Raw genomic sequence first — 24,158 nt, 5'->3', positions numbered from 1 at the left:
TGTCTCAAAAAAATATTTTTAATATTTTAAATTCTAATTTATTTTTAAATTTTAACCTTTTAAGTATAATATTTTGAAACTTTTGAAACTTTTAAATATGCTCATGTAACAATTGTTTTAATATTGGTCATACTGATTTTAAATCATTGTCCAGAATATTTAACCAAATGTAGTTGAGTATTATATGTCCGTTTTGAAAAATTCAAATTGCAACATATGCAGAAAAAATTAATTTTTTATTAAATATTTTTATTATATAGTATAATATCATAAATTTAAAATAATATCAAATAAATGTCAAAGAAAAATGATAATTGCTTTTAATATATTATATTAAATAGTTAGAGAAATATTAGGAAATCATAAAATTAGTTATGGAAATAATATAATCTTAAAATTAGGTATGGAAAGTATCCGATGTATGTATCCAAACCCATTTTAGTATCCAATTTTGAAGTATCCAATTGTTAAAATCGGGTTAATTTTTTAGTTTTGACCCGACCCGTATTCTATTTTGTACTTCTCTTTTACTAATATAGAGATTTATTCCTAAGCAAGAATCTTGTACCAACTAAATAAAGTAATGATTTTTTAAATGAGAAAATTAACTTACTACTAAAGTGGGAATAGTATATTTATTCCTAAGCAAAACTTCATGACTGAAAGTTTTAGTTATTATTCAAAACAAGTCATTTTTTGGGGTCAAAAATAAGTCATTATTTATTTAATAATTTTCATCACTTGCTAGAATCACTTTGTATCGACAAATTATGATCTTATAGTAAAAAACCTTTTAATTTTTTACCAACCAAAATATTCACAATCTTTTTTCGTAATACTATTAATAATCAACATATTAGAAATGAGAAAATATTAACAAAGTTATTCAACAATGAATTTGAAATATTATCTGACTGAATAACCTCATATTTAAAAAAAAAAAAAAAACTTTCAAAATTTTAGCTAATAGCACTATCTTTAAAATTTAGTTGCATAGAAACCATTGATTGATGGTTGAGTTAATCTTATTTTGTGTTACTAATTAATGGGAATAACATTTCATTGATTAAACAACGTTAATAAATGTAATAGCATCCAAAGCACCAAGAAATTTTCTTAGAAATTATACAATATTCACCAAAACATAGAATGATATATTTGTAACTTTGCATCATATCTCTTTCGAGTAAACCGAATATTTTCGAAAAAGAAAATTCCCCCATTATTCAATATTGCCCTCGTGCTTTATAGATATAGAAATACACATATATTAACTTTTATAAATATGTTGAATCGTGACGTAAATGAACAATAATAAATACGAAAGATATGGAAGTTCGTGACGTTTTTTTTTTCTTCTCGTAGTATTAACTAATTTTCCTCAATCACATTTTCCTAATTTTCAATTTTTTTTCCCAATAATGTACTAAAGTAAATAAATTTAGTTGCAATACCATGAATAAGAAAATAAAAAGTTTGGGCAAAAGAAAAAGAAAATAAAAAGTTTTTTTTGCAATATATATAACCAAAATCTCATTATACCCTTACAAAAGTTGTAGAATGGTCTCATCTAGAAATCACAGTTTTCAAAACCAATGTTTGTATTTGTTAATACCCATGATATCGTAATATGTTACACTTTTTATTCGATCTAAAAAGTCATAGTAAAAATTTCTTGGAAGTAATAAATAGTTTTTTTGTTATTAATTATTAGTGTCACTTCTATGAATCTTTTACTCCAGCAACATGCATTTTAAATTATCTGAATGTCTTGGTGATATAGCGACGCTATTATATTTTTCCCCTAAGAATTTTGAATGGTAAAGATCTTCTTTTTTTCTTTTTATCAAAGGTCAAGATCATATTTGCATTTAATAATCGCCAATTGAAATCTAGCAGACACTTAAGCATTATAAAATTATGTGATTGAAGCTAAACGTCAAGGATAAAATTTCAGGTACATATATATATATAAATATATAAGTTGGCTTATGACTAGGCTTGATGTGTGAGACTGAGAATATTGAGCATACACAGTTGAATGATAGAATTTTAGTAACACGTCTCATTATCATAAGGGAAAACAAGCCATTAGCCATACATTAATGCATGTTCCAGGAGACACATTACACTATTTACACATACATACGTCTGATCATCGTATAGTATATGCATAAACACCATGCGCATTATAAAGAAAATTATAGAAGTATTAAATATAAACACATAAGTTTTACGTTTTTAGAGTGAAACAATAGTTTTGAGAAATCAAGAAAAGCATCAAACATCAACACCTTTTGACTTTTGGATATGTTTAATTTTTTATATTAAAAGAAGTCACTTAATGAACATTACACGTTAATTAGCGCTCGTTTTTACTGTTAAAACGTTTGATTTATAGCTCACTACACGTAAAAGATCAAACAAATTTTCGTAAGATTTAATTCCTTGCTTATATTTTAATTTTCAAGATAATATTATTCTGAACTAAAATGAATACAGAAACTATGCTCAACTTGATTACAAACATGTAAAAAACAAAATTGAACCAAACAAGGATGAAATAGTAAACCGGGGCCTCTAGCTCTGGTGGTAAAGGAGCCTCAGCTGGGGTACCCGCCATCACGAGTTCGAGTCCCGGCCACTGCAGATTTTACATGTGGGCTGCAGCATCCCAGACCACCAGTTTCAAGGGGCCCTTTAGTGGTAGCTTAAAAATCCTTGATCGCGGGCTTAAGCCCAGTGGGCTAGTCAAATCACTGTGTGGTCTGGACACTGAATTATCAAAAAAGGATGAAATAGTAAATATATATAGGGTAGAGGGGAACATAGGTGGTTGAGAGATCTTCAATGAGTCTTTTGTAGCCAAATCCAAAATCAATCTTAAAACTCATATTTATGTTAACTTTTGCTTCTCAGTGTCGTTGTATCCGTTTACATATTTTTCTGAAATCATATTTTAGATTTATGTGCAGAAAACGTAGAAGAAAATTATTTTCTACCATTTTTTATGAAATATTAAATTGAGAATGTCTTAGAAAATCTTGTACAATACTATAGACTATAGTAAGTGAAAAGATGGGTTTTGCAGTTTCCTACAAAAAAAAACATGATTATGAATACTATATTAAACTGTTTCAAATGCACACTCTAATCCCTTTTTATCAAAACAAATCTTTTCCAAACTTTAATCAAGATCTATAAAAATTATTCATATATAATCATGTGTATCCAAATTTAGACAATTATTTGAAAATAACCACGCGCATGAATTGAGTCTACGATCTTCCAAATAGAAAAGTAGGTATAGCAGCCAGTCAGCCACGACCTGAGTCTTTGTTCTCACTTTGGGTCAACGTTTTAGCGAAGATAGCGAGAGAGTGAATGAGACTTTTTTTGTTATTCAAGAGTTAATTATGTATATGTAACATAAGCTTAGCTCAACTAGTCATTATTAGTTAATAACATTTTACATCTACGATGGCTTATGGTTTTGATATTTTTTTGGGTGTATTATTGAGATTGAAAACAGTGTTTATAAAAATGAAAAGAAAGAAGTAATATTTATGTTTTGTGTACCATTTTGCTTACCTTCAAAATGGAGTTTGGGGAATATTCGATAAAAGTTTTATTCTATATATAATTATTTTAACTTATATACTTTAATTATGATACATCAGATCAACTTAGTATTCGTCCAAAGTGTGGAGGAACTTAAAGATGAATTGATATATCAAAAGGTGGCGAAACAAGAATATATATCAAACAAGCCACCATGTTAAATTTGATAGTTTTTTTTTTTTTTGTTAAATTTGATAGTTTATATCCCAATGCATATGCTTTCTAATCTCTTGCATCCGTTTAAGAGACTTTATTTAATAAAATTATTTTCCAAGAACTACTTTTGGAAAATGATATACTACATGCTTCATTATCACCAAGTATTATTGTTATTCTTAATTTTTAAAAAAAAATATATTTCAATATATAACTTTTATATACCAACATTAAAAAGGAAAAAAAAAACTAGAACAAGTGGGCAGTCTAATACAATTTTATGATAGATAAGTTCTAAAAACTAAGAATCACAGAAGAAAAAATAAAACACAGTAAAGAATTATATTGATGCATGATGAAACTTGACTAGTTAAAACGATTTTGAAGGGATAGTACATATTATCTGTCACTAAAATAAATAAAACACAGTAAAAATTATATTGATGCATGATAAAACTTGACAAGTTAAACAATTTTGAAAGGATAGTACATATTATCTGTCAAGGAAAAAACCAAAATTTATATACGGGAAATAAGCTGGACGGTGTACAAAGCTAAACTAACATACAAAAAAAATAAAGCGCTATACCTTTAATATAATTTTAAGGGATAACATATATCCGTCACGAAAAAGTAAAAATTATATACTGAAAATAAGTTGGACGGTGTACAAAGCTAAAACTAAAATACAATATAGTAGGCGTTAAACAATTTGATATGAATCATAAAGTGCTCTATTACAACAGCTTTGAAGAATCCGGTTTGAAAAGAAATATTTTATTTTGAAAATGAAAAATGCAAGTGATATAATTATACCAAAATAAGCTGGACAATATATAAAGCCAAAACATAAAAAAAAAATGTGTTACACATTTGATATGAATCCTATAGTAATTACTATACTGCAACAGTTTGAAAAATGAGGTTTCAAAAGAAAATACGAAAATATTTTTTAATATCGATATCTTTTCTGTTTTCAACAATAGAAATCAGTATCTTGGAGATGAAAAATTACTAGTGATATATTAGACTCCTACTATTCTTTGATTTGGTTTTGAGCTTATGATTTGAAGGATGGGCACACATATATAGTAGAAATCTGTAATTTAGAGCCATCTCAAACTATTTGAATATCCTATGACTACACTTTTCTTATTTGTAACAATTCCAATAATTACCAAAATACCAAATTAATAATTCGCAAAAAGAGAAGAGAAAAAAAGAAACCAATTGAAATGCATAAATAGAGACAACCCAAAAGCAAAATGCCAAATGAATCACTCTCATAAAGAAAGAAGAAGGAGGTAGGGGTCCATCTTAGATGTGCTCACATACATGTTCCACGAACTCCTGTTTCTTTTACTTTTTTTAACTTCTTCTTCTTTTTAAAAAATATCAATTTGAATGAAACATTTACACATCTTATCTTATGACTATGACTATGACTATATCACATATTTTCTTTACATTTTCTTAATTTTTATATATATCATTTGCGTCTATAAATAGCAAACTTCTATCATTCTCTAAGTCTCACATCAAAAGCAATCAACCAAAACACAACTTGCAACTTCAAATAGAGTCTTATCAAAGCAGAGAGAGAAAGATGGAGAAGAACATGAAGTTTCCTGTGGTAGACATGGCCAAGCTCAATGGTGAAGAGAGAGACCAAACCATGGCTTTAATCAATGAAGCTTGTGAGAATTGGGGATTCTTTGAGGTACATAAACACTATACATACATATGTGTTTATCATTTGATTATAGCTAGCTCTTAGTAGTGGGAATGTGAATCTTTTTTTTTTGTTGATTTGGGGTTAAATTTTTTTTTTTTTTTAGATAATGAACCATGGATTACCACATGACTTAATGGACAAGATCGAGAAGATGACAAAGGAACATTACAAGACATATCAGGAACAAAAGTTCAATGACATGCTCAAGTCCAAAGGTTTGGACAAACTTGAGACAGAAGTTGAAGATGTCGATTGGGAAAGCACTTTCTACCTTCGTCACCTCCCTCAATCAAATCTCAATGACATCCCTGATATGTCTGATGAATACAGGTACATCCAAAAACAATACAAGTTTAAATAGTATGTTATATATGTAGATTTTATTATTAGTATAAATTTCAAGAAAACTCAAATTTGACAAAGAAAGTTTTGGTTTTAATATAATTTTCACACATGCAAGGGTTAAGAATTTTTCGACTTTTGTGATATTTTTATTAGTAAGAAAACATTATAAACAATTTATATTTGTAATATATTCATTCAACTGAAGTAGTAAAAATGTTATTGTTTTTGTTTTGGCAGGACGGCCATGAAAGACTTTGGGAAGAGACTAGAGGATCTTGCGGAGGATTTGTTGGATCTATTGTGTGAGAACCTAGGGTTGGAGAAAGGGTACTTGAAGAAAGTGTTCCGTGGAACAAAAGGTCCAACGTTTGGGACAAAGGTGAGCAACTACCCACCATGTCCTAAACCAGAGATGATCAAAGGTCTTAGGGCCCATACTGATGCAGGAGGCATCATCTTGTTGTTTCAAGACGACAAGGTCAGTGGTCTCCAGCTTCTTAAAGATGGTGACTGGATTGATGTTCCTCCTCTCAACCACTCCATTGTCATCAATCTTGGTGACCAACTTGAGGTATGTCATGTTCACATTTACATTTTGCAATATATTTTTTTGCTAAGAACAAAAAAAAACAAGGTTTTGGTATTGAAAATTTGGGTTTTGGTTTAGTCGAGTTAAACCGGAAGATCGAGCAGCCTCTTATTTGGTACAGCTAAACCGATTGGATATTTTGTTTAACCTGACAATGTATAATCTTGATTGAGTGTAGGTGATAACCAACGGCAAGTACAAGAGTGTGATGCACCGTGTGGTGACTCAGAAGGAAGGAAACAGAATGTCGATTGCATCGTTCTACAATCCGGGAAGTGATGCCGAGATCGCTCCAGCTACATCACTCGTCGAGAAAGATTCAGACTACCCGAGTTTCGTCTTTGATGACTACATGAAGCTCTATGCAGGGGTCAAGTTTCAGCCCAAGGAGCCACGGTTCGAGGCAATGAAGAATGCTTCTGCAGTTACAGAACTGAATCCAACAGCAGCCGTAGAGACTTTCTAAAACGGGTTTCAGGTTTAAGTGAAAGCAGAGAAAGAAGGATGAGTTTGTGTTATGTTATGTCAAATAAGCTCAAGCTGGTGTTAGTGTTTATATATCTACGAATCTGGTGATTAATTGTTGGTCAATTGGTGTGTTTAAAGTGTTGGGTGTTTATGTTTATGGAAGATAATAATAATAATAATAATAATAATCTGATTCTAAGAGTTTTAATGTGTGTCTCATCAAATCAAGTGAAGCACACTCTGTTTCAGAACTTTTAACACTAATCAAGCTTAAAAAGCTTTTATCATTAGATTAAGAAGAAGCAAGTTCATAATAATCAATCACCAAAGCAAAAAAGACACAAAGATTAAAAGGTTGAAACTTAAACAGAGTTTACAAATTTATCTAACAAATGCCCTGGAAAATTTATCACCTTTGAGGTGAAGAAGATAAACTTGAAAAAACCATCTCTGAATCAACAAATCAAAGCAAGATCCAGCAGTCTACATCTCCAGGGTTCATTTTCTAGTCACACAACCATCCACTATGCGAGAATCGGTTTCGGTTTCATAGCTCTTGAGTTTAGATCTCTTGTTAAATAATTCAGGGTTTCAAGGTGCAGGTACCTTTTTCTCATCTTCTTCAGTGGCTGCAGCAGCTTCATTAGAACAATGGTTCTTGACAACCGTTGCTATGTCAGCTTCAGAAGCACCTGCAAGTTTGAATCTTTCAACAGCTGCATCAAGATTCTTATTCCAACCATCCATCCCGATTTTGCATTCAACTTGCGATCTTTCGAACAGCATGTTTCCCCAAAACAGATGGATCTGTGATCTCATTGCAGTCGCTTGCTCTGCTGCTTCCTCAGCTGTGATTGTCTCTGAAACCTCTTCGTTCCCATCTCCTCCTTGCTTCTTTCTCCTCTTTGAGATTTCCTCTTTCTTGTTCGAATTCGGGTTTTTAAGATCATCCATCCTCTGTTCTTCAAGCTTCTCCCACATCTCTGTAGCATCTTTCATCTTCGCCTCTGCGCTGTCAAAGAGGTTTAGGGTTTCTGCCGGATCCCAACCTGAGATATCAATTTTCTGAGCTAGCAAGTAAGACCAGTGTAGTTTTGCCATTTCAAACTGCTGCTGTCCTAATGCAAGCAAACCCTCGTAAAAGTCTGGTTTGATTGAGAGGGCCTGTTCATATTTCTCCTTTGCCAATGTGTATCTCTCTTTCACCCACTCGTAAGCGGTTTGAAGCTGTGCTGCAACCACTTCTTTCCCTGCAGATTCATCTAAAGGAATCCTCTTTCTAGCAGCACACATGTGAACATTTCCCCAGTTGAAGAAAGCTAACGCAGCAACTTCCTGGAATTTCGCAGAAGCTTTATCGAATAGTGGTTGGGCTTTTTCGCTTGTCACTGTTTCTTCAAGCGCCTCTGAGCAAAGTTCCATTCCCAACTCATGCAAGTCAATATGAGCATCAGGGTCAATACCAACATGAGTGCGGAAGAGATGAGCAAAATCAAACAACCAGTCGTCCATCTCCAATTCTTTGGTCTCAGGATCTTCAGAAGAAACTGCTTTCTCCTTCTCAACTTCCTTATCCGCCTTCTCACTGTTGATCTCGGTTTCCGATACTGATTCGGTAGGAGATGATATGACTTCCTCAACAACAGGATTCTCTTCCACTTCTTCCTCATCTTCCTCAACCAACATCGGCTCTTGCTCAGGACTCACATCAACAACATGCAATCTCAACATCCCAACCGAATCAGATTTATCAGTATCAGGCTCTTTCGTCAAAAGACTATCAGCAGCAGATTCCGCCAATTTCAGCTCTGCGGTAGAAGTAATTGTCACCAAATCTCCATCATTGTCCTTGTACTTAATCAAAACCGCCTTTGAAGACGGGAAACGACTGCTCACAATCTCTCTCAATTCCTTAAACCTACAGTTCACAGGCATCTGACCCAGCCTTATGTCATGATCATAAACAAACTTCAACGGCCTCCACCGAATCCTCTTCTCTTGAACCTTCCCAACAGCCACCACAGATGAAGAACCCAACTCCTCCACCTTTGACCCTTTCGGCGAATGACTTACAGGCTTCAACACAACTCTCGACGCCGGCCCCTTACTCACCGAACCGCCATTTTCAGTCACCGGACTGACCACCTGTGACCTCTCTACCTTACCATTACTAGCATTAGGCAATGAAGCAGACCCAACAGGCGAAGTAACACCCTTTTTGTGAACGTTACGAGAAGGTAAACAAGGACCAAGTCCAGCAATTGGACCACCTAACGCAGCCGAAGCACCAAGAGCTGCAGGTGAAGGACGGCTCTGCAAATCTTGATGAGGACCCAAAGCAGTCTTCAACCGCTTCGAAATCTCCCCTGCATCCTTATGATTAGGATCAGAACTCAACAAAACATTCACATCCTGAACAGCTAAATCAAACTTGCCAACAGCTTCTAAAGCTCTAGCTCTTCGAAGCAAAGCTCGAGTAAAACCAGGCTGAGCTTTAAGAGCCATAGAACATTCAGAAATCACAGATTCATAATCAATAGGCTTCATCTGCATCAAACAAGCAGCTCTATTGCTATGAAACACAGCTCTATCTGGGTGATTCTTAGGAATAAGCTTAATCCCATTCTCGTATTGCTCAAGAGCACCAACGTAATCCCTTGCTTGAAACTTTTTATTACCTTCTTCCTTAAGCTCATGTGCACGTTTCAAGAATATCGAAGCATCGAAATCAACACCACCGTTAACAGTCGTTGACGGTTTGGATAATCCTGAAGAAGCTTCAGATGAATTGACCTGATTCGAATTCGAATTCGCAACACCACCGCCGCCACCACCACCACTCTTCTTCTTCCTTCCTCCAGATTTCCCCATTTTTCAACCTCTTCCCCCAAAAAGCTTCAAAATTTTCAAAATTAAGCCCAGAATTCGATAAATAGACAGAGAGACGGAGATACCCAGATGGTTAAAGATCGAAATGGGCGGAGAAACGTCGGAGAAATAAAGAGGAAATGCTCAAATTCAGATAAAGTTGAATACTTTAAGGGAAGAAGAAGAAGGTGCTAGAAGAAGAAGATGAGCCTGAGAGGGGGTTTTGAAAAAAACCAGAAACCCTAGCTAAAAGGGATCAACTTGTTCTGTCTCTCAGTCTATTATTATTAGTAACTCGTGAGATCAATTCTGGGCCGTTCGATTTGAGTGTACGTTTTGGTGAAAGGGAAACCCGAAGATGTAAGATAATGGGCTTAAATATTTAAAGCCCACTTTAAGAATTTTCGAAGGCCTAGATAATATAATAATACCCAATAGCTTCTACAGCTAGTCAGCTTCCACGTGGTACCGCTAAGACATCGCCACGTGTACAGATCCACTTGGTAAAACATGTTAGCATGATCTGTAAGATTAATAATTTTTAGTACGAAAAAGCAAATCGAATTGATTGTTTCGAAAATTAATATATATTTTTTTACACAATTGATTCCATTCACATATATGTGACATATTGACAAATCATTATATACATTGCCAATGTTTTCTCAGGAGATACTTTTTATATCAAACAAATTATAAATTAATTTAGTTTGCGATATTTCTTTCATCATATATGGTTTAAGGAAATATAAATGTTACATACCTTTTATATATATGGTTCTGTCGTTTTATATTTTGATATAGGTATAGTTCGTTTGCTTATTGTGATGAATCATTTGAATGAAACTACGAACTGTTTATTCATTTTTTGTGTAAACATTGTATTTGTATATCATATATCTTCCCTAACTTTTTTGTTATAATCACTAGGTGTAGTAGTTAGTGTTAGATCCATGCAATGGATTGGAGCCGACAAAGAAAAGTGATACATGCATGATGTGAATGAATGGATCACAAACCTTTATTCACTTATTGTAAACTCCTAAATAGCTAAAAACATTTCAATTTATATTACAAACCGATATGCCCCAAATCCAATCAAAAAGGTAAAGTTATTATTATTATATGCCCCAAATGCTAATTCTATTTCGAATGCAATGTTCATCTATATTTTAAACAATTTTTTATATTTCACAATTTTAGGATAAGAATGGATCCTTGAGATATATTTTGTGTAAATAACCGTGATTTAATCCAAAGCTATATCCAAATAAAATCTAGCTTTATTTTAGCATATATCGATCCAATAAGAAGAAGCAACTTAAGTCGGTAAACTTGGCGACTCGTTACTATTTGACTACGATAACGAGACAATATAATATATACACCTGAACTAATAAACACGAACCGAACACGATTTGATTTGTTCTCAAGAGAGAAAGAAAAAAAAAAATTATATATATATAAACATTTATAACTCTTTCTCTCTTAAAAGGCTAACTTTTGAACGAAGCAATCACGAGAAACCTTTGAAAATCTCTTAACTTTGGATCCGTTCCTTATTCACTTGGTTTCTTTCTTCAACTTCCAAAAAACTCAACTTGTATCCAAAACTTTTCTGAGGTGCTTTTCTTTTCTTCTCGTGTCCCCGGAAAAGTTTTGCCGGAAAGTTTCATCGATCATTGTTTGTTCTATCTACTAGGGGGAAACAAAAACAAATTCAGACGATGATCAAACCCATTTGTTTTCTTCTTTGTTTCTGCTTCCTTCCTGTAAAAGTCTCATCCTTTTGACATTAAGTCTCTTCTTCTCTGTTTCAAAACTTCTCTGTTGGGTTTTGTATCTTCTTCTTCATTTCCCTGATTCTTGTTTTTGTTTCCCCGAGAAAATTAATGAAACGGCGGCTATATTCTCGGGAGATCCTATCGAACCCATGTTTTTGAATCAGTTCATGCACTTCCTGAAATCTATTCATACTTTCAGAAGGAAATACCTAGTTTAACTACATCTTTTAACCCTAGATCCTCTGTTTTTCAAAAACCTACCTTGTGATCCAAGCAAAAAAACATCTACTTGATTTTACCATGTCTAGTTCATGCTTCAATCCGTTTCGTCTACGTTGGTGGTCTCTAAGATCCAAATTACCTCCAGAGCCTTCCCTCCCTCCTTTACCCTCTCACCCGTCTTCCTCTAAAGGCACTCGGTATGCAGAAGCAGAGACGATGGAAAAGAAGAGATTCGACAGTATGGAATCTTGGTCTATGATCCTGGAGTCAGAGAACGTGGAGACATGGGAAGCATCTAAAGGCGAAAGAGAAGAATGGACCGCAGATCTTTCACAGCTCTTTATAGGAAACAAATTTGCTTCCGGAGCACACTCTCGAATTTACAGAGGGATCTACAAACAAAGAGCCGTCGCTGTGAAGATGGTGAGGATCCCAACACACAAAGAAGAGACAAGGGCTAAGCTCGAACAACAATTTAAGTCTGAGGTTGCTCTGCTTTCTCGTCTCTTTCATCCTAACATCGTTCAGGTTTGAATCCTACATCTTATTTATAAAGTGTAAACCTTTTATAAAAAAGATTTACAACCTTGGAGGGAGAACAAAAAAAAAACAGAGGAAAGATCTTGTCTTTATAACATATATTGTCTCTATTTGGTTTTGACTACTAATTATATTCTTATTTTGGTATATAGTTCATTGCAGCGTGCAAGAAACCACCCGTATATTGCATAATAACAGAGTACATGTCACAAGGAAACCTCCGAATGTACCTAAACAAGAAAGAGCCTTACTCGCTCTCGATCGAGACCGTACTCAGACTGGCCCTAGACATCTCAAGAGGAATGGAGTATCTTCACTCACAGGGTGTTATCCACAGAGACCTAAAGTCCAACAATTTGCTTTTGAATGACGAGATGAGAGTTAAAGTTGCAGACTTTGGGACATCTTGCCTTGAGACGCAATGCAGAGAGGCCAAAGGTAATATGGGAACATATCGATGGATGGCTCCGGAGATGATCAAAGAAAAGCCTTACACTAGAAAAGTCGATGTTTACAGCTTTGGTATCGTTCTATGGGAACTCACCACTGCATTGCTTCCGTTCCAAGGCATGACTCCCGTGCAAGCCGCATTCGCAGTTGCTGAAAAGGTCAGTTTGTGATTAACATAAAAGATTGTTGTGTTTGGTTTCTTGGCATACAAGCTATTAAAATTTTGGGTCTTTTTCAAATGGTTAGAACGAGAGACCGCCATTACCGGCGAGCTGTCAACCCGCGCTAGCTCACCTAATCAAGAGGTGTTGGTCAGAGAACCCGTCGAAGCGGCCAGACTTCTCAAACATAGTGGCGGTGCTAGAGAAGTACGACGAGTGTGTCAAAGAAGGACTGCCTTTGACGTCACACGCAAGCCTCACGAAGACAAAGAACGCAATTCTAGATCGCCTTAAAGGCTGCGTCTCGACCATTAGCTCACCATTTACTTCCTCGTCTGTTCCTGTAAATGCTTAGTAGATCAAAGTTGTTTTTTTAAGTATCTATAACCTGAACTCATTCCAGAGTTTACGATTCTTATTTTTCCTTTCACTAGTTATTTGATTGTATATTGCATCTATGTGATGTTATGATTTGATATACACGTATTTAGGCTAATTAATTTGTATGATATATAATGATACTTATTAATCATTGGTTTCTATCATTTTATGGGAAGTGAGCTACAAAATACTAAAGTGTCGAGAAATAGACTTTTTGGTGCTGTTCTTTTTCACAAACGCAAACTACATTAGATTTTACTTGTTACAATTAACCACACGATTCATTGAAGAATAACTTATTTTCACAATGTAGTTAATAAGGTGGAGCAGTCGTTTTCGTTCAATTGGGATTACACGGAATTTTAAATTTTAAATATGTTGGAAACTTCCATCTTACTAATGATAAAGTTTGGTTTTTCAAAATTAGCAAGTATCAAAATTCCAAATTGTAGTCGTCACCAAACATGCATTTTAATGAATAAGTCTAAATATGAATATACCAAGCCATAAAACATTATTCTAAAGATTTTAAGAGCTTTGGTGGATATTATCAACAACATGAAAATATGATTACATGAACATGAGTCGAAAGACTAAATAGAAGAAGATGATTAAATGATTGAAGGAGACAAATACCTTGATGCGATCAAGAATGGTGTTCTTGAATTGATGAGCATTTCAACCAAAGTGGAGGATGTGAGACTTGTGAGTTACCCTTTAGAAAAGAGTCTTAAATGAAGGCAAAACTAGCCGACGATTCAGTTTTCTAGGTCGAACTATTTATGAACATTGACGCATGGGGAACATTCACCCATTATCAATATTGGACACGTTTCCACATATAGAGATAATAATTTCAGCCTCTTCTACTCTTTGAATCAAAACGTATCAAGATCTTATAGATGACAGAAAAACATATTGAAGATGATGGTACGTTCGTTTGTTTCCGATCTACAGTATTGTTGCAAGATTGGATAACATATAACGCATTTGCTTTGGAAGAAAAAAGCTGGTAACGTTAACTAGTTCCTCCATCCTCTACTTTTATTTTTTTTATTATCTTTTGAGTTCTCAAATTGGCCATTATATATATTTTATTTTCCAAGCCTCAAATGTTTAGATTTAGCTTGTAATATGTTTTTAAATATTTTGCTTGGTCAGGATAATGAGCAGGTTAGCCGAAGAGAAATATAATCGTCTCACTAGCCATCTGATCCGCTCTTGCGTTACACCTGATATCTTAAAGGTACATGCCCTTTTGACTTTAGTATATATTCGACGAACCTAAGCAGCATACATACAGTAGTTTCTTTGTGTATGATTTTGTGTTCTTTAATTTTCTTTAGCGTGTGACAACGCTTATAGTTGAGAAAGCCGTCCTTGAACCGACCTCTTGCCCTATGTACGCTCAATTATGCTATGATATACATAACAAGCTGCCTAAGCTTCCACCTAAGACTATGGTTAGTGGTGAGATCACATTCAAGAAGGTTTTGCTGAATACAATGCAAAAGGTGTTTGAGGGAACCTATGAATTGAGCGAGGAGATTAGAAAGATGAATGCTCCTGATCAGAAGGAAGAACGGATAGATAAGGAAAGGTTATTGAAACTCCGAAATCTAGGAAATCTTCGTTTTGTTGGTGAGCTGTTTTTAAAGCAGATGATTCCAGAAAAGATTGTTCACCATATTGTTCAGGTTAAGTAACACCTTTTACTATTGCTGCAAAGGTATATATGAACACTTTTTAACTTACTTTTATTATACTATACAGGAACTTTTGGGGGCTGATAAGAAAATGTGTCCACCAGATGATGATCTTGAAGCTCTGTCTCTTTCTCAAGACTATCGGCAACAAGCTTGATGATGGTTCGAGATCAAAAGAATAAACGATGTGTATTTCAGACATTTAAAGAGGCTCTCAGATCATTCTCAATTGGATAAGCGTACAAGATTTATTGTTCGGCATATCATTGATCTGCGCTCAAACCAATGGATTCCAAGCTTGAAAGAGTCATTCGACTACTCTTTATTAAACAGTTCATGGTTCATGGATAATGTCTAGTTTTTTATGAATTATGAGGTGTTATTGTCTTTGTTTATTTTTTTTTGGGTATGTACAACTTTTTGTTCTTTTGTGTTGGTGAAAGAAATAACTAATACCTGAATCTATTAGTATAAGGCAAGGAAGTAAAAGTATATAGACACTAAAAAGTAAATTTCTCGACGATATATATATGAGAGCTCACTACACTACTGCAGCGACCTATACTCCTAAACTCATTTTATAATTGATTCAGCGTTGATTACGTAATTGTGAAGTGATGATCATGATAACAATAGATACCTACCAAATGGAGTTTTCTTAACTAAAGGAGAAGATAGTCTAAATATTCCTAGTACCAAGCACATAAGTTTTAACTAATCTTACCAAATCCTTTATTTTATTTATTAGGTTTAGTTCTCATTTTTGTCTCTAAAATATTTAATATAATCATATTATGATGATATTTAGTAGATAATTCTAATAAACAATAATTCTACTGTGCATCTTTCTTCATTTAATTATATATAACAACTCGTATCCAGTATCGACGATAGACAGTTTTGCATGTACGATTTTACGATGAACATGTATATTTGCAACATACAAAACAACTTTACACTAACATTTATATTATTAATTTATTATATTGTTTACCAAGTGAAAATTTAAGGAATCATGGTTAGCCACTTTTGTCAACACTCTTAGGTTTATGATAATTAAATATTTATTTTCAAAATATTAATTATATTTAGATTTGATATGTATATCCCAATCATTCAAAATTAGAAATATTAGCTATTTTTAGACCGTACTAAACAAAATTCTTGAAAAAACTAAAATATCTGATTTTTATATTTGTCACAATTAACCCAAATTTTATTAAATTTAATAATTTCTAGCTTCACCATAATATTTTGGGTCAAGAATCATAATCAAACCAAATAAAAAAAAATCTGAAAAATAAATACTAATTATAGCATTTAACCAATTTAGGAGGATGCAAATAGTTGCACAATTTAGGAGGTTGAAAATGTTGAAAAATATTATTCAACTAACTTTTACCATTTGAATTGAAAAGATTGGAAAAAATATTCAACTCGTTCAACTTAACGAACTGAAAAAATTAACTGATTATGCAGAAATTTTTTTTCTACTCATTCATCTCTTATTTCGCATACTAGTTAATTGCTATTCAACTTATTTTTTTTCAACTCCTTCGTTATTTCACCTATATTACCAAAAGAACCAAGTAGAACCGAACCTAAAAACCAAACTCCCAGCGAAGACTTTTTTGGACAATTAAAAAGACAAGTTTAATTCCAATACTATTAACAAATCAATCTCACAAGTCTTGCAAATTCGCAACGGCCCATATATAATAAAGCAGCAACAAATATTTTAACGGTGTTGCCTTCTTCCTTTAAAAACGCTGGAACCCTAGTTCGGGTTGCCAGATACCTAAGTTATATCTCTCCGTAACCGTGGCCGACGCCGCAATGATAACGAAAAAGGAAGACAACGGCAACGGTTACAAAGAATAAGAAGACGAAGAAGGAGAGATCGCCGTCACTTCCGGATAAGTTGGTAATGAACATCGTCGCACGCGTCCCAAGATTATACCATCTGACTCTCTCACTCGTCTCCAAGAGATCTCTCATGGCTTCACCAGAGCTTTACAAGGTCAGGTCACTCTTGGGAAACACCGAGACTTGTCTTTATTTTTGTTTACGACTGACACGTCGAGAGAGCCAAAGCTGGTTCACACTCTGTCGGAAACCTAATAAAACCCTAACCAATGATGACCACTCCTCAAGTGGGTATGTTTTGGCTAGAGTCCCGTTCCAGATTCTCCTTTTGCTCACTTTTCGGATATTGTAGCTGTTGGTTCGTATTGCAAGATAGAGAATGTTGCCTACTCTACCGCTCGAGGAACGGTCGTATGGTTTGACACTAAGTTAGGTATGTGGATAGATTTGCAGGTTTGCTAGGACTACCTAAGCTCCCTAGTAGTTGCCGTGTTAGATTGGCTAACTATGGCGGAAAGCTAGCTGTTTCATGGGACGAAAAGATGACTTATGAATCTGTCGATGACACGTTCAGCGGCTATAAAAAGCTGATTTGGTGTGCGGAGATTTCACTTGAAAGGCAGAATAGTTGTGATATTCGGGGGAAAGTTGAGTGGTTTGGTCATGTTCGAATAAGTGAAGCAGGGGATCCATTATTTCCATATATATGTTACTTGGAGAGAATTGTTGGTATCTTGGACTCGGTACAAATCTTGAAATCATATCATACAAATCTTGAAATCTTGGACTCTAGTTATCTCGATATGATATGATCATTCAACATATGTAAATGTCTATTACACTTCTTGCACGTTTTGCGTTTGGCCACAGACAGTACATATGCATGCAGGTAGCCGTTTATGGAGTGTTATATGGTAATCATCACTTGATGTGAAGAGTTTTAAAGTTTTGCTTAATTAAGTGTTAAGCAAAAAAAATACAGGCTAGTTCTTTTCAATTAGATCTCTCTGTTTAGTTAAAGGGTCATTTAGAAAAAAGCTTCCCTTTGAAACTTTTCGCAATTTTTAGTGGTTCGTTGGTGAGAAATAACAAAGCTCACAAGACAAAATGTAAATGTTACAACTTACAATGGAGTTCAAAGACAGGTATTGACTTTTGTATAAAAAACGTTCATGCCTGCCGTGACAAACATCTTTTATGGAGCATAGAAGATAGTAAAATGTGTGTTTTCAGGTCCACAGTTCTAAAGCATTTTTTCACTCATATTAACCATCTTTTTTATTTTGAGGAGCTAAAGATAAAGTGTTACACTGAGACAAGAGCCATATTGTCTCTTCTTTATGTATTTTAATCGTGAAACCCAATGTTGGAATATGCTCATTTGTTTCCACGATTAAAGTACCAATTCATTCGACCGGATCTCTATGCAACGAATAAACAATCTAACTGAACTGCGTCCATTAAAACATTTAAAATGCGATTTAAGAAGTGAATGATAAGTAATTGTAAGCTTAACCATTCAAAAAGAAGAAGAAAAAAACATACTCTTCTCATTGATATAGTTGTATAAATATAAGGAGTATTATATTTGATTGTTTTACACAAATGAGAATAATGTTCATATACTACCTAACCTTATTTGGTTATAGCCTATATAGCATAAACCAGATTCCATTTGAATTCAATATTTATATAAAATATTCATTTCATATACCAAAGTTATTGTGTTTAGCTTAAAAATCAAGCTATCTATATGTTTTTAGATCGGAGTGGCGAATCACTCTATTTCATAATATATGTGATCTATTGACGTATTAACCTAATTATAAAATTATGCTTTTGTACTTCCGAACAAAAGAAATATCAAGTACTCCATATATGTTCATGACAATAGGGATATTAAAAATTCCAATTTCCAAAGAGTCAGCTGATGCATCTATCGTAATTGTAGTATTGTACCAATACATGTTCATGGGAAGCATAAAAAGTGCTTGTTGGTGGTGGTGGCCGGCACACCAGATATTTTTGGACATGCATAATAATAAAACTATTATCAATGTACGTGATTATATATATAATAGCCTAACTCATCGTATAATTCATATGGTTTTTTACTTTATATTATATGTGGCCTAACTCATAATAAGTCATATGGTTTTATATATTAGTTAAAGTTTTTGGTAGGTAAGGGTTATCACTTATTTATTTATTTTCTAATTTGGTTTTTAGTATTTTGACGATGGATACTAACAAAACCTTCGCTATATAGGTACTATTATTACTTTATAGTATTTTACTGTTGTACATTGATAGGTTTGTCATGTAGTATTTTGATGTCATTCGATTAACATAATTTAGCTATGCTCTAGCTAGTAATATATTTTCATCTGATTAAACAATTCAGAAATTTTTGGAAAGAACAATTCTCATTTATCTTTTTGTCATTACATAAAAAAAATATCGGACCATACTAGTAGTGAAGTTAAGTATGCTTTTCCAAAATTTAGCAAACAATGATGTTTTATTATTATAACTACTACTACTACTACGGGTTTGGTCCAAAAGTTGAGCAAACAATGATGTCTTTTTAAAAAGAGAAAATTGTGGGCTATGCCCTGAACAGTAACAAAACTTCTGAAGAATGCCACTTAAAGAAATCTCTTCTCCTGCCTGCCACAAGGACTTTGCAAAAAGACCAATTTACCCTATTATCTCTCTCTTCTTCTTCATCTTCATCTTCATCTTTTTTTTCTTATTCCAACAACACACAGTACCGACGGACAAGATCCGACGGACGAACTCCGACGGACCAGATCCGGCGGACCATAGCCAATTCCGGTGAACTATAACCAGCTCCGTAGACAAGTTTCGGTAGACCATATTCGACGGACCAGTTCTGATAGACCATAACTCCAGCAGACGAGTTCCGGCAGACCACAGTCAGCTCCGGCAGACCACAGTCAGTTCCGGTAGACCACAATCCGGCGGACAAATTCCTGGGGACCAGATGCGGCAAACCTGTTCCGACAGACGAGATCCGATGGACCAGATCTGATGGACCCGAATCGGCAGACCAAACTTGTCTATCATACAGTTCTCTTGAAACCACAAATAATTGAGTAGAAGATGAAACAAGTGATGCATTTATGGAAGATATCCATCAACGATCTATCTAGGTGTACACTTTGGATTACACATTTGTGCGTAGATGGACTAGATCCGGTAAACCAGATCCAATGTCTGTAATATGTCCATTTTTGTTTCCTAATTTGTTGTCCATCATACGTATAGAGTAAAGTATATCTAGTTTTTCATAAACGAATTTGTCGATAATCGAGTATGGACAAAAATCAAAGAATGTCGAAAAAAAAAAACTTGTCTATTGATTAATGTCCGTAAAAGTCTTTTTTTTTTGTTTTCCTTCCTTCCTATTTTTGCAAAACTCACTCAACACTCACTCAACAATGATGAGGGCAAAATCGTCCAAATTTCCCTCTTTGTGGCACGTTTTGAAAGGCATTATTGATAATGGTACTTACACAATTTTGAGTTTCCAAAATGGCATAATACATAAAATTCCCTTTTAAAAAAATAAAAAATATTAAGTTATTTATTTTTTAATTTTATTTTTAAGATTCCATATTTTTTTTCTTTTCTTCTTTTAATTTTTAAGATTCCATGATATCATAGGCTCATAGCCAGTGAGAAAGTTGAAGTGGGAAGACTTTGAAGGGTGCAAATTATATCATATGATACAAATTTATTTTATTCAGATTCACAGTGACTTAAAACTAGAAAATTACAGGGTAGTAGTAGTTATTAAACATCTATTTTACAGGTAGTAGTACCCTTCAAAAAGAGTAAAATTAAGAAATTGAGAAAAAAAATACAAAACAAAAGAAAGCAAAATAAAATTTCTGGGAAAAAATTTTGAGCCAGAAAATATAATTTTTACAAATTTTTTATTATTTTGATTTTTCTTTTTGGAAATTTCGTCATTTGTTCCTACCAAAATGTTTGGAAATTTTCATTAGCCCCAAACACCCAAAAATCTCTGACCAATGAAACTAAAAACCTTTCCAACAGAGGAGCCTTTCTCCTTCTCCGCCTCTTCACCGCCGCAATTCCCATCTTTAACCGAGTCACCACCACCAAACTCGTTCGAACTCGAACCCAACTCACTGATTCTATTCGTTCCGACCGAGTTAACTCGTCTTGAAACTTTTCCCGATCGCTTTCTCCGGTCTTTTTTCTTCTTCTTCATCTCAAGACTGTCTTCGTAAGCGTCGATGATCTCGTGAATGAGTTGTCGACTCGGCGACGAGTCCCATCTGACCCAGTAACTCGTGTAGCAGCTAAAACAATCACAGGCGAAGAGAGGAGAGTGATGAAGATTGTTATTATCATCTTCTTTTCTTGCTTTGTGGGTTTTGTTTTTTCCGAGGTGAGAGATACGATTTGAGTCGCCGGAGTTTGAGATGAGGTAAGCAAGAACTTCACGATCATCCACCGAAAGAACCGCCACGAGAGAGAGGATCGCTACGGGGAGGAGAGAGAGAAACTGGTCGTCGTTCTTTATCGCCGCCGCCGTCGGCGACGGATGAACGGTTCCTTTCCGGCAAAGCTTCTTCATAGAGAGAGAAAGAGAGAGAGAAAGAGAGAATATAGAGAGAGAGTCTTTTCTTGAAGAATGAGTCTGATGAGACTTTGAAATCTTGAAAGGTTCTTTTTTATTTTCCTTTATTCTTGATGACGAATTTTGAAAGGTCTAATTATGTTTTTTTCTGTTTAATTTATTTACTGTTTTATTCAAAAAAAAATGGAAACTAAAGGAAATACAAAATATTTGGATATTGGATAGGTTTATATATTATTATCTAAAAAACCAGAATCCACATATAAATTATTAACATTTGTTTAATACTCATCTAATTACGAGAATATGATCTGTCACTTGTATTTCGATAACACGTAATGATTATTAGTTTTCATCAATGTTAGTAGAGTGACACAATGTGTTGTATCATTGTACCAGTTTATAGAAACTTTTTGTGGTTCTAATGTTAAGATAAACACTTAATCACAATTAAGAAATATAAATTTTTGGGAAAGAAGCAATATTAAATGGTGATTGGTGAGTTGCTTACAAATGATTATCTCATACTCTTAATTATTGTTTTAGTTAGGTATGATCATTTGACCATTTTTTATGCAAACTTCCCAGTGTTTTTCTAAATTTTCCAGAGAGATTACTATTGGATTTTTGGTTTTTTTTTATGATAAACATATTGGATTTTTTTCTTAGTTTCATTCGTTAATTTTTTTAAGAATTATATGATAATGGTTTATCTACTTCCAAGTTTTATTTTAAATTCGATTTGTTTTGTATTTGAAGCTATATGAGTCTAGGACCATGCCTCTACGTTTGGTAAAAGAAAATAATACTACTAGAGAACAAATGTTTTGTTATAGTGTTAATTACGTAAAATTTTCATCAAATTACATTATTCTTTTTGTTTTTCTAAATGCTTAACCTCCATTTTTGGACTTTTTTAATTAGTCGTTTTAAGGTTTAATTCATTGCAAAAGATTCAAAATTTTACGGATGGGAGATTTTTGACCTCGTGGGTCAATACAACACCAAACATGTCAGTGAGAGCTATATGTGTGAAAAGAGGAATTCTATAATCTGATTTTTTTATCTCTCAAGTGACCTCCGAAGAGAATCTGATTTACGTGTTAGAAACTTAAGCTATTGTTTATGGCAAAAACTAAGTACATGCGTAATTGTAACGTTTAGCATTTGACTCTTGTCTATTACATGTTTTAGAAGTCTTTTCACATGTTACTGGCCCATGATCGGTATATCAATGGGCTTAAACGCTTAAAGAGCTTATTGAGTCAATGGTCGTTTAACATCGAAAGCAAATTTGCTTTCAAGACTTATGAAATCTGTGTTTGTGTCAGGGAACCCTCCTTTTCATTCAAGGCAGTGATGTAAATCTGGTTGAATGTGCACGGCAATGAGATGATATAAAAATGATAAAGGGTACAATTATCATTTGATTTTTGGATTACGAAATCTTTTGGATTATGAAATCCCCAAATGAGTAATTAGGAATTTGATTTTTAGATTACGACGTTTGAAATGCGATTTGGGGATATCGTTTTAGCTTAAATGATGTCGTTTCTCATTAACAAATATGGATTAACGATGGTTACCTGTTTTGTTAACGAGTTTGAGGATATGAAGTTCATTTTGGTTCAGTTACGAAAATTGCTGTTTTCAAAACTAAGTCAATGAAAAGTTAATGTTTTGAATGTCTACATAGAAAATTTATGATTTAAATAACCAAATTTTGAAAGTTCGTAAATTACATTATATTTTCCCCAATTACATATTATTCTTAGATGTTGTTTTAGTTTTTTTTAGTGTTATTCTATATTTTCAATATAGATTTTGAACAATTTTTTATTTATATCCGTACTGTTTAAATGTATTAGCCAATGAAAAAATGATATGAAAGATAAAATAAAACTTTTGCTGTTTTTATATGTGTGAAAAACTTTAAACGATATCTTACTTGGAAAAAAAAGTATATTCATTAACAATCATACAAAAAAAAACAAAACAAAAATTTCGATTTAACAGTAGCTACGAAATGACATGAGTGTAAAGAAAAGGAAGAAATCATTAATTAGCTGTATTATAAAGAATAAACATGAAAGTATGTTGTGAATTTGTATATTTTTTTTTGGCTAATTAGTTAGATGAAACACACGTTTTGCCGTCAAGAACACTCACCCCCACACACAGAAACACACACTGTTCTTGTTTGGGTTAAAGACAAACGCCAAAATACCATTCAAAATTATATAAAACAGTCGTCGCTTTGACTTAGGTTTGTGTTGAAAGATGAAAATAAACCAAAACAAATCTGACTTGGTCATCGTAAGTTAGTTAAACTGTTTCGAAATGTATGCTTATTAAAACCACGGGTCACGGCCGTGACTTATTAGCTAGTTTGCTTAGCCATGTAATTCAGCAATACGGGTCCGTCTGTTTTTTTTTTACTTTAGTATATATGTTCGTTTGATTTGATAGTCGATAATGACTATGGCGAACCAATGAACATAAGTTGTGGCTGCTAGTTTATTCAACCGCCCATTTTAAGTCAGATGAATCTATGATAAGTCGTTGAGACCACTGACCAGTCTTAACAACTACGAAAGAAATATCAAAATATATCGTCTAGTAACTTTGAA

The 24,158-nt window shown here is 33.7% G+C and overlaps 5 protein-coding genes across 5 annotated transcripts; 3 read left to right on the top strand and 2 right to left on the bottom strand.

Annotated features, from left to right (window-relative positions):
* Positions 1-5,305: 5,305 nt before the first annotated feature.
* LOC17895320 (1-aminocyclopropane-1-carboxylate oxidase 2) lies at positions 5,306-7,115 on the top strand. Its single transcript, XM_006302495.2, has 4 exons — positions 5,306-5,497; positions 5,616-5,842; positions 6,095-6,428; positions 6,625-7,115. Exons 1-4 carry the CDS (start codon positions 5,384-5,386, stop codon positions 6,910-6,912), a joined length of 963 nt encoding a protein of 320 aa, XP_006302557.1. The 5' UTR covers positions 5,306-5,383; the 3' UTR covers positions 6,913-7,115.
* A 106-nt stretch (positions 7,116-7,221) lies between these two features.
* On the bottom strand, positions 7,222-10,024 carry LOC17896586 (protein CLMP1). Its single transcript, XM_006301181.2, has one exon. It carries the CDS (start codon positions 9,783-9,785, stop codon positions 7,506-7,508), a length of 2,280 nt encoding a protein of 759 aa, XP_006301243.1. The 5' UTR covers positions 9,786-10,024; the 3' UTR covers positions 7,222-7,505.
* Positions 10,025-11,401: 1,377 nt separating this feature from the next.
* LOC17894355 (serine/threonine-protein kinase HT1) lies at positions 11,402-13,411 on the top strand. The gene is made up of 3 exons (XM_006302287.2): positions 11,402-12,316; positions 12,481-12,936; positions 13,025-13,411. Exons 1-3 carry the CDS (start codon positions 11,867-11,869, stop codon positions 13,292-13,294), a joined length of 1,176 nt encoding a protein of 391 aa, XP_006302349.1. The 5' UTR covers positions 11,402-11,866; the 3' UTR covers positions 13,295-13,411.
* Positions 13,412-14,260: 849 nt separating this feature from the next.
* LOC17896442 (eukaryotic translation initiation factor) lies at positions 14,261-15,414 on the top strand. The gene is given in 6 exon segments (XM_006301677.2): positions 14,261-14,332; positions 14,482-14,566; positions 14,667-15,017; positions 15,094-15,134; positions 15,136-15,187; positions 15,190-15,414. Coding segments are annotated over 5 exon segments (720 nt in total). The 5' UTR covers positions 14,261-14,332; positions 14,482-14,485; the 3' UTR covers positions 15,385-15,414.
* A 5,423-nt stretch (positions 15,415-20,837) lies between these two features.
* LOC17896473 lies at positions 20,838-21,624 on the bottom strand. Its single transcript, XM_006302780.2, has one exon. It carries the CDS (start codon positions 21,523-21,525, stop codon positions 20,923-20,925), a length of 603 nt encoding a protein of 200 aa, XP_006302842.1. The 5' UTR covers positions 21,526-21,624; the 3' UTR covers positions 20,838-20,922.
* Positions 21,625-24,158: the final 2,534 nt, after the last annotated feature.

This window comes from Capsella rubella, unplaced genomic scaffold (assembly GCF_000375325.1).
Source record: "Capsella rubella cultivar Monte Gargano unplaced genomic scaffold, Caprub1_0 scaffold_2, whole genome shotgun sequence".
Taxonomy (NCBI): Eukaryota; Viridiplantae; Streptophyta; class Magnoliopsida; order Brassicales; family Brassicaceae; genus Capsella; species Capsella rubella.
This window is presented reverse-complemented; position numbering and strand designations above follow the sequence as displayed.